The 9,836-nt window shown below is 45.1% G+C and overlaps 1 protein-coding gene across 1 annotated transcript in view; it reads left to right on the top strand.

Moving 5' to 3' along the window:
* The window catches only part of plppr4b (phospholipid phosphatase related 4b), a gene marked incomplete at both ends in the record, with an annotated part of 26,635 nt that extends 19,210 nt beyond the window's left edge, over positions 1-7,425 (top strand). Inside the window, 3 exons of the mRNA XM_079234354.1 lie at positions 3,572-3,629; positions 4,470-4,643; positions 5,731-7,425. Of these exons, the coding sequence (XP_079090480.1) occupies positions 3,572-3,629; positions 4,470-4,643; positions 5,731-7,425 (1,927 nt within the window). The remainder of the gene's footprint in view (positions 1-3,571; positions 3,630-4,469; positions 4,644-5,730) is intronic.
* Between the last annotated feature and the right edge of the window lie 2,411 nt (positions 7,426-9,836).

The following is a 9,836-nucleotide window of genomic DNA, read 5'->3' as shown; positions in this document are numbered from 1 at the left end:
TTTTATATAGCCCTTTGTATTCATTGGGTGTATTGTGAGTATTATTCAGTCAGACTCGCAGCTCTGCTCTCACAGAAACAATATTTGCATTCACTAATTTGACGAAGAGTGTGTATGAGTAGGTGTTCGCAGGTTTCACCCAGTTTCCACACTGGGCCTTGATGTTCCTGGGAGGATTTCTACTGATCGTTGTTTTGTGTGAGCGAAGGCAGACGTATTCTGGGCGTTTGTGTTGTTTATAGGATTACTAAACCGGCAGGTTTCTGTGATTATTCATTGGCAGACTCTCTGTGCTCCAAGTCGTAACTTTTCCCTGGTGAAGCTGGCTCTGGAAGCCTCTGCTGAGGAGAATAGGCGTGTCAGTACAGTATCTGCTTTTAAATACTTGCTTAAAGTATAATTGTAACTTTCGGGTTGCTTTATTTTTTATCCTGATATAACCTTATTACACGTATTGTAGACTCTTCTATCTGATCCTCTCGGAAATCACTTTGACATTTTGTGAGGTGCAGGTAGTGGCAGTGTGGCTCCACGGTGACGTGGCTCTGACAGCTTGACGGCGTAGCAACGGGGGCGGGGTTTAGCGAAGGGTGGATTGAAACGAGATTAACTGAGTCTGTCTGTTTGCAGCCCTCTCTGTTTGAACCCGACTGCCTCTGATTAAACCCAGCACCTTAAATGGAGATTGGTTTCTGTGATATTTAATGGAATCAGGTCTCCACGTTCGTTTAGTGTGTGCATGTGTGTGTGTGTGTGTGTGTGTGTGTGTGTGTGTGTGTGTGTGTGTGTGTGTGTGTGTGTGTGTGTGTGTGTGTGTGTGTGTGTGCATGTGAGTGTGTGTGACAGCAGACAGCATGGGGACGTGGGCGAAGGTTTGCCCCGTACATTTGGGGACACGTGGTGTCTGGCTGCAGACTATGGGAATCTAAATATAACCCGGTGCTCCTGGCATAGACACTGTGGAAGCTGGAGCTTCAGTTTGCGGAGCGGCATGAAAAGCAGTTTTGCTGCAGTGGTTGTGCACCGGGGGTATTATTAACCTATTTTTAACCGTAGAGGCAGAAGGACCAACTGACTAAAAAAACAGCATAGTTAAGCACCAGCTTTAGCGAGACAGAATAGTGCATTTCCCTAGAAGGAGCTTTTCCGGAAACCCTTTGAGCTCGGGAACATGATCTACTCTTCATGGCTCTGCACGGCGACATCCTTTCTTCAAATGTGGCTCAAACGTCCACTTGGACTCAAAGATGAGCTGATTAGAGCTCACAAAACACATGTTGGGTCTTAACGAAAGACTTGATGTGCTAAATATGACGTTTTCACACAGATGTCTAAGAAGATGAAATGATGAAGTGAGGACATTTTGGACGGACATGTAAACGGCAACATGACTGATCGGCATACAACTGCAAGGCTGTAATTCTAGTGTGGACGTTGGAATTTGGTTCCAGAGACACAGCTCCTGGCCAAACAGTCACCTGTGTAGGTGTAGTACCAGAGCGGCTCCAGAGCTATCAGAGTGAAGTCTCTGCTGGTTGGTCCAACACTAGCCTTCGCTCCGGCTCACGACTGTTTCACAACAATAACCAGGCAGCGACCTTCTGTGTCAAGATAGGAGGCAGAAATCTTCACTTCTGCCCAAGCAGCAGAATATGAAGCGTCAGCACGAGATTGCATTGGCCTATCAGAAGACTGGAATGATATTTTGCTTGCTTCCTGCTGTTCATACTGGCAGTAAAAGACCCCTTAATGGTGGTCCGATATACATGCTCTCTTATGTCAGACACCAATACACCAAAGCGAATACCTTTAATGTTAAAACCTACATGTTAATAAACCTGATTCAGAAGTGAAGTGAGGGTTATAAGCCGCTACTACCTTCGGTCGGTGTCCCCGTTAGCTCCCTGCTGTAGTCAGCTAGCGCTCCTGCTAGCGCTCCGCTAACTCCCAGACAACCATCGAAGGTAGCGGGACCAGCCCCGGCTCGACACCCGACTCGGACAGAGGGGACGCGGGCAGTAGCAGCAGCAGCGGGGAGCTAGCAGCAGCGGGGAGCTAGCAGCAGCAGCGGGGAGCTAGCAGCAGCAGCGGGGAGCTAGCAGCAGCGGGGAGCTAGCAGCAGCGCTAGCTAAATCAGCTGCTAGCTTGCCACAGCAGGGACACCCCCGGAGGTAGAAGCAGCTTGTAACCCCACTTTTACGGTACTCATTCCATGCTAAAAAAATGTATGTTCTCATGTTGAGAGGCTTCAGCAGTCCGCCCCCATAATGTCTCCATGCTGTTAACATTTATTCTAAAAAGACTGACTTTGGTTGTCACCCCTTGGTGTGCTCTGAGACACACAAGGACACGGTCTTCATGTTAAAAACAAAATACGTTGTGTCGGTCACGTTTACACACCGACTCCAAAACAACGTCAGTGCAGTTTTCAGACTTTTCATTTCCTGCCAGAGTGGTCTGACCACTCACAGCCACCGTAAATACAAACCTCATTGTTCCACATGGCATCTGATGAGCTGCTGAATTTAAAGAGAGATGGTGTCGGTGATTACAGACCAGCTTGAGACGAGGATGCTCACAAAACAAAGGATGCAGGAAAGATGGGCAGTATTGTACTCTGGGCAGCTAACCGATAGATTCCTGTTAATGTCATTCATCACCAGCCCTGTTTGGGACCCCGTTACACTCATGTGATCCTTCAGTTTGGTCTTGTGTTGAGAATCTTTGCAACAGAGGGAAAGAGATCTATTTACTGCCAAAATGAACAGGAGGGGCAATTAAGGAAGCAAAACCCGTTCCACGTTACATACAGTATGACCACCTAAAGATCTCAAAATGTATACATTTACATTTATATTCATTATGTTATTATTTCTGGGCTTTAATACACCATAACCATTGATAACAATATGCATGTCTAATAGTATGTGCATAATAAAATCAGATGCATACCCAGCTATGTTGGTTATTTCAGTGCTAGAAGTGGGTCACGTTCAGAGGCTGTGTGATTAGTTTTAATGTGTGAATGAAATTTTCATGATTCCACAGATGTTGTAAATGCTGGTTAAAGGAGGGGAGCACACACAACTGTATCACACACACACACACACACACACACACACACACACACACACACACACACACACACACACGTGCATTTTAATGCCCCAAAAGACACATATTTGCACACATGCAGAGTCAGGAGTAAAGATGGAGCTGTCAGAAGTAGGTCATTGGGTTGGAGCTGGAGAAAGCGGCCCCAGGTCCACTTCATTATGTAGCGCACAGTGAAGCTGCTGCAGTATGTTCATCCAGTGGCTTCAGATAAATGTATCTCTGCACTGCTGTGTTACTGCCTTTGTTCAATTATTTTTGGGGCTTCTAACGTGAAGAAAACATGAGAAGATGCGTCTAATTTGGTTCAATCTTTCAACCCACAGCATTGTGTGTGTGCCGGGTGGTATTTGAGATATTTCACCGCGCTCGTGTTTTGTCGACGCCTCCTGTTGACTCACACATGCAGATGTGAGAACGTCAGCTGAGTCTATTTCTGTTCCTCCGTCTCTTGCAGAAAATCCTTCCCGTCGCAGCACGCTACCCTCGCATCCTTCGCCGCTGTCTATGTTTCGGTGAGTAACAGTTTGAGCCCACGCCTACACTTAACCCAGCTCATCCGTCCGCGCGGCGCCTAATGATGCAGTAGAGGGCGGGGCGCTGAGTGGCGGATGGTGGGATTAGCCAAGATTAACTATTCCGCATGGCTCTTTCTTCTACGCTGTGTTAAAATCCACTCATCTCGGAAATGTCCACTTCTCAGGAGCCGGATAAAGACTGGGTTGGGACGTGGCTTTTCAGTGCAGCTAGCTAATTAGCCTGTCAGCTGTGGCACATTGGACAGGAGATTGAAAGCTCAACTCAAATGTCAACTTTGATGAGATAAGACGCTAAATGGCGCCAGTGCTAATACGACTGTCAGTTGGCTTGTGAACTGTTTACAGTCCTACTGGTTCACATTATGACTGCCTTCCCGTTGGTGTTATGTTAATATATGCAAAGTCTTTTTTCCTCCTTTTATAATATATTTAATAATCCAGTCACACAGGTTATTACTTGTATACATGGTTATATGATCTAAAAGTACACATTACATTTAAGCGAGTGCACTACTAAAATGTATAATTATCTTAAAATATATCTTTTAGCGACTTATTGGTCAAAACTATGTAGAAGAAGATACAAGAGGACTGTTATGGCATCTGAATCTGTCTCAAATGAAACGTTGCAGTGGTTTGCGGTGGTGACTCACACTCACAACAAATGTATGTGTCCACTTGAGAGGAGATGATAACTGTGTTTTGTATCAACCTAAATGCCAGCTAATTATCTGGAATAACACACTGTTATAACACAAAGCAGCATCTTGACAACATTGGGAAATTAAAATCAGAAAATGTGTCATGTGTCCACAGATGTACTTCAACAGCACTCTGACCGACTCGTCCAAGCTGCTCAAGCCCCTGCTGGTCTTCTCCTTCGTCATCTGTGCCATCATTTGTGGTCTGACCCGGATTATTCAGTACAAGAACCACGCCATCGACGTCTACCTGGGCTTCCTGCTCGGAGGATCTATCGCCGTCTACCTGGTAGGGGTCCAGTGCGTTCAGCTGCCTCCCGTCCAGTTTCCCTGTTTGGAGATGGTTTCTATCTCTGAGTTCAAGAGCAGCAGTCCTCCAGGATCAGTGTCGTTAGGATTCATCATTTGCACTCCTAACTCCTCATCAAAAGTCTGGACTAAAGTAGTAAAACCTCGCCTGTAGAAGTATTTTAGACAGAAAGTGGTGCTCTGTAAACTTATCAGAGCAGTGCAACTGTAGCAGGAACACGTTGGAAAGTAAAAGCTTCCAGCAGCGCTTCAACAAGACTTCTGTCCCCACCAAAGCATGTTAGGATTATCACATGCGGAGCGGGTTTCTGTAGTAGTCGCCTAACATAGATGTTCTACATGTTTCTCTGTTAAAAGTAATGTACACACTGCTGCTGTTGGTGTGGTAATGTTACATAACCGCCATGTATGAGTGAGGAAAGGGCTGAACTTCCATCGGTTGGTACAGTCACTTGTTCGGTCTGTAAATTGTTTCAGTTATTCCCCTTGACCTGCACTGATGTACAAATACATTAGATCATCTTCACTTCATATTAATCCTGTCATAAAGTAAATCCATTTTGAACCCTTTTCAGTTTTAAGTACTGAAGTAAAATGATTGATTGCACACAGTGATGAAAGAATTTAAGTATCCCAAAAATAGGGTCTATTGTCTTGTTACTTTTTTGGTTTTTAAGAGAAACGTTTTGAATAAAACATTGGAATATTAACCAGATATGTTTTAATATATATTTTAAGAACTTTAAAATAATCAGCAAAATTTTCATTCGATTAATCGTCTACTCGAAAAATTACCGTTAGATTAATTGGTAAAAAGAATAATCGTTTGGTGCAGCCCATTAAATGTAGGACCTTAGGAGTTCACATGGTTCATGCTATGAGATTTTTGACCAACATGCTTTCCCCTGTGGCATCTGTATGGTTTAACCCATCACGCACCACAACAAAAATTTGATTAATTCGAGATAGATTTAATTTTGCTTTTTTATCTGTTTGAAATAGTTCAACAACGGTGTCAAGCAAAATAAGCATCAAGTCAAATGTTTCTCTGTCTGCTCTGTTGCCAGGGGTTGTATGCAGTGGGAAACTTCCAGCCCAGTGAGGAGGCCAGTGCCAGTCCCCCTCCAGTAATACACCGCCCCCCCTGCTCCCTGCCCCACATCAGCCAGGAGGCCGTACTGCACCACCTGCAGATGAAAGCCAGCATGGCTGGAGAGCCGGGCATACACACCTCCCACTCCGAGGGCCTCCTCCACCGAGGCCTTCAGCAGCAGAGGTCTGATGACAGCCTGAAGCGTTCCAGTGCCGATGTGGAAGTGATCTCCCCGCGCAGCCCCCAGAGCAAAGAGGCCTATGTGACCTTTAGCCACACCCTTCCTCGGGTACACACGCCCCAGGCCATGGCGGCGTATGAGGAAGCGGCTCGGCGTCACGCCGCCACCCTCCACCATGCCTCCATGGACTCCAGCCGCTCAAAGCAGCTTCTATCTCAATGGAAAAGTAAGAACCACAAATGCTCCCTGCAGGTCCCAGACTCCTACTCCACCTCCGTAGATTCCGCGTCCGGCCAGTCCGGCCAGTCCGGCCAGCATCCGCACCACCACGGCAGTATGGAGCTCCGATCCATCTCCGACCCATCGGCCATGGGCCTGAATGGAGGCTTTGATGCTCATGCATACATGTCCAAACTGGTCACGGGCGCTAGCACCACCCTGCCCAGTAACTGTAGCGGCATCACCGGAGGAGCCAGGATATCCATGCAATCTAGACCTGGGTCTTCACAGCTCGTCCACATACCAGAGGAGGCTCATGAAAATTACAGCACCTCCTCCCCTAGGACGGGGGGAGGGGGAGGAAGTGAGGTGACGATGATCAATACCACAGTTCAGGCGAACTGGCAAAGGGCAGCGGAGAAGACAGCAGGCTGCAGGACTAACGAAAACGGGCAGAACACCCAGCCACGAATCATGCAAGTGATTGCGATGTCCAAGCAGCAGGGCCTACTACAGACCCACTCTAAGAGCTTAGATGAGAGCGGCATCAGCTGCGGCACCCCCGGGAGTTGCCAGGGCTCTGCCCGCTACAGGGCTCTAAGTGATCAAGACCCCGCCAGCAACATGGGGACCAGCTCACTGGGGAGCACCAACAGCATTTCAGGGAGTACCGGAGCCATCGTCAGAGTAGAGGCCCACCCTGAACACAGGCCAGTGATCCAAGCTCCGTCTACAGACGGATCATGGAGGTGGCGGTCGCTGGATCACGGCAACGGAGCTGTCGGAGGCCCAGGGACTTGTGGAGCAGGAGGGGGGTCAGGAGGAGGAGGCGGGAGTTTGAGGCAGTCCTTTGACCACAACGATGTAAGCAGAGACTCGGAAAGCTCAGACTCGATTCGTGATGGGTCCATTGACAGGAAGCGCGGGAATCACATCGTCACCACCACCGCCACTGTTAGCACCCCACCCATAGTTACTGTTCACACCCAGAACGCCGGCCAGACAGAGCACAGGCTCCACCCCCAGAGCCTCTCCACCATACGGGTCACTCCGGGGGATGGTAGCAGTTCTGGATCCGGAGGAGGCAGCGGCAGAGGAGGAGGTGGGGAGAGCGCTTCGGAAACCCCGTCTGTCGCGTCCAGTCGGGAATCCACGCTGCGCAGAAAAGGCAATAATGTCATCCTGATTCCAGAGAGAGCCAACAGCCCCGATAACGCACGGAACATTTTCTACAAGGGAACGTCGATAACTCCTGTTTTCAAGGAATGACCGGAGACTTCTGAGAAGACGTAGCTAATAATGCAAGAAAGCTGGATTTACAGAGAACCCCATATCTGTGACAAGTCAGTGTTACCTGCCATTGTGTATATCATGCTAACTTCAAAAGAAAAAAAGGTTTTATTCCGCATGAGATTTTTGTACGTGTTTACACTAAATCACAACCTTTTTAAGTGTTGTAGAAATAATCACTGTGTACTTTTGTGGTCACTCCTAAGGAAACCTATTGTAGTGTCGATGCTGTGCCAGTGCTTTGGGGACAGAAGAGCCTTTTTTAAAACAGTTCTGTATGTTTTGGATATGAATCATCAGAAGAAAAAAAGAAAGTAGCACAGTAACGTTCAAACTGCAGCAAACTACAGCAAAATAATTGTATCATAGCTGTAGAACCAGTATTTACTTCCCTGCACTGTAAATACTGTGTCTGTTTGAAAAGGGTGCTACACCAGAAAATACTATTTACTATACAACATACTGTATGATTTGAATAGATAAAAAAAAATATTTTAGAAAGAGCAACAATGACATTAATACGTGACAGAGATATGTTTTGTATATCGTCTCTTTTCTGTACAGATACCACATACTCAACAGAAAACTGTTTTGAACCATAAGTGTGCTTAGCATTCCTTCTGTAGCTATGAAGTCAATTATGCTGTGACTTGCACTGAAATATGCGTTTACTGTACCTTGTATATTGTAAACCCTGACCTTATCTTTATATCCTGTACTAACATTTGGATGTCCATGCCAATCCCATATCTATAGCACAAAAAGGCGGCAAAACAGTTGAATAGTTTGCTTATTTAGTCCATAAGATAAATAGTGCATTTTCAAAACTCAATGCAATACTTGGCCTAAAGCCACCCAACTGAATTTGGCGGGTTTCAGTCTGCTTGAAAGCGTTATTTTTTAGGCCAAATGAACACTATGAGAAATACACTTGCTGCAGTGAAACTCACTACTGAATGCTAACATTAACAGAGTCACACAGTGGGTAGTAATCCTGGGTTTTGAGATACGTTTGAGCATCTTCCGAGGGTTGGATGGGCATGGAACTCAACAAAGCTGATGCAACAGAGATAGTTGACCTGGAACGTGTTTAGCCTAGCTTAGCACAAAGGTCTCGCTGCCTGCAGTAGCAAACGTTACAAAACAGAAGGACCACCGAATCTCATCTTCTGAATCTGTTCACGTTGCTTAGTCAAGCTACACGTTGTTGGAAGGCCTTTTCAACACTTCAGATAACGGCTACCAGTCTTTCTGCTGAGCTGAACATATCAGGGACCTACTTCTGTACTGGATACAAAGAGGTGAGACTGATATTGATATTCTCTTCTGACTCTGATTCAGATAGCAAAATAACATATTTCCCAAAATGTTGGAAGTTTCCATTAAAACGTCTTTTTCTTAGAAAAATGTGAAATCACTTTAGATCTTTGTTCTTTATGAGCAGAAGCACTGTGCTCGCCTAGTCAAAAATCAAACTTGATTTGTTGTACAGGTACCACATGTAGCATTTTTTCGACAAGAATATACAATATTGCTGTTGAATTGTAATACCTCAGTATAATTCTCACCATCAAATGAAAACCGTTTAGGATCTTTGGCTTTGCTGAACAGGATAAGCATGTAACAGGTGATTTTTGCTGGGTTTAGCACTCCCTTCACCTTCTGCCGTATGCACTGGAAGAACTGCACTTCTTCCAGTTTTTGTGCTGTGAAGTCATTTCCTTTTGTGCCATAAAGCAACCAGCAGATTTTCTACCAAATCCAATCTAGTGATTCAAATGCTACGTCGAGGCAAATAGAGACGGCCTCTAAGAAACCGCTGGGTTTCTTAGCGCTGATGATAGTTGTCTCCAATGAATATGTTTTTCTTTTCTTTCTATTTTTAACATTAATACAAGTACGAACAGGATAGTGGCTGTTGTTTACAGTGGTTTACATTATAGTGCATATCATTAAATAGTATCTCAGTGGTTAAATGAGCACCCACTGGATACAAATTAAATTTGATACAAACAGCATTGGCACCAATTGTGCCGTGACAATGTTTAGTCAGAGTCTGCCAAATCTGCCAAAGCTAGAATTTTTCATTGAAAAGAAATATAAATCAAATGGAATTTTCAGTATTTGTATAGCAATCCTGCATTATAATGTATATGATTTATTATATAGCCCAATAACATTTGCATGGTCACTTTTCTATAGTGCATATCACAATATTTTTATCATAAATGTGCAAAAAAATCTAAAAGATTGAATCTACAAATGTGTTAATCAGTTTGTTCTTTATTCCTGTGTTTCATAGTGAGAGTTATATGACAATCTTTTTTATCTAAGTACTGTTGTCCCTTCAGGTCAATACCACAGGCTTGTTTTCGTTTTATTTCTTTTGC

Source organism: Taurulus bubalis (assembly GCF_910589615.1).
Source record: "Taurulus bubalis genome assembly, chromosome: 18".
Classification (NCBI taxonomy): Eukaryota; Metazoa; Chordata; class Actinopteri; order Perciformes; family Cottidae; genus Taurulus; species Taurulus bubalis.
Note: the sequence above shows the minus strand (reverse complement) of the source record. Positions and strands in the feature narration are given on the sequence as shown.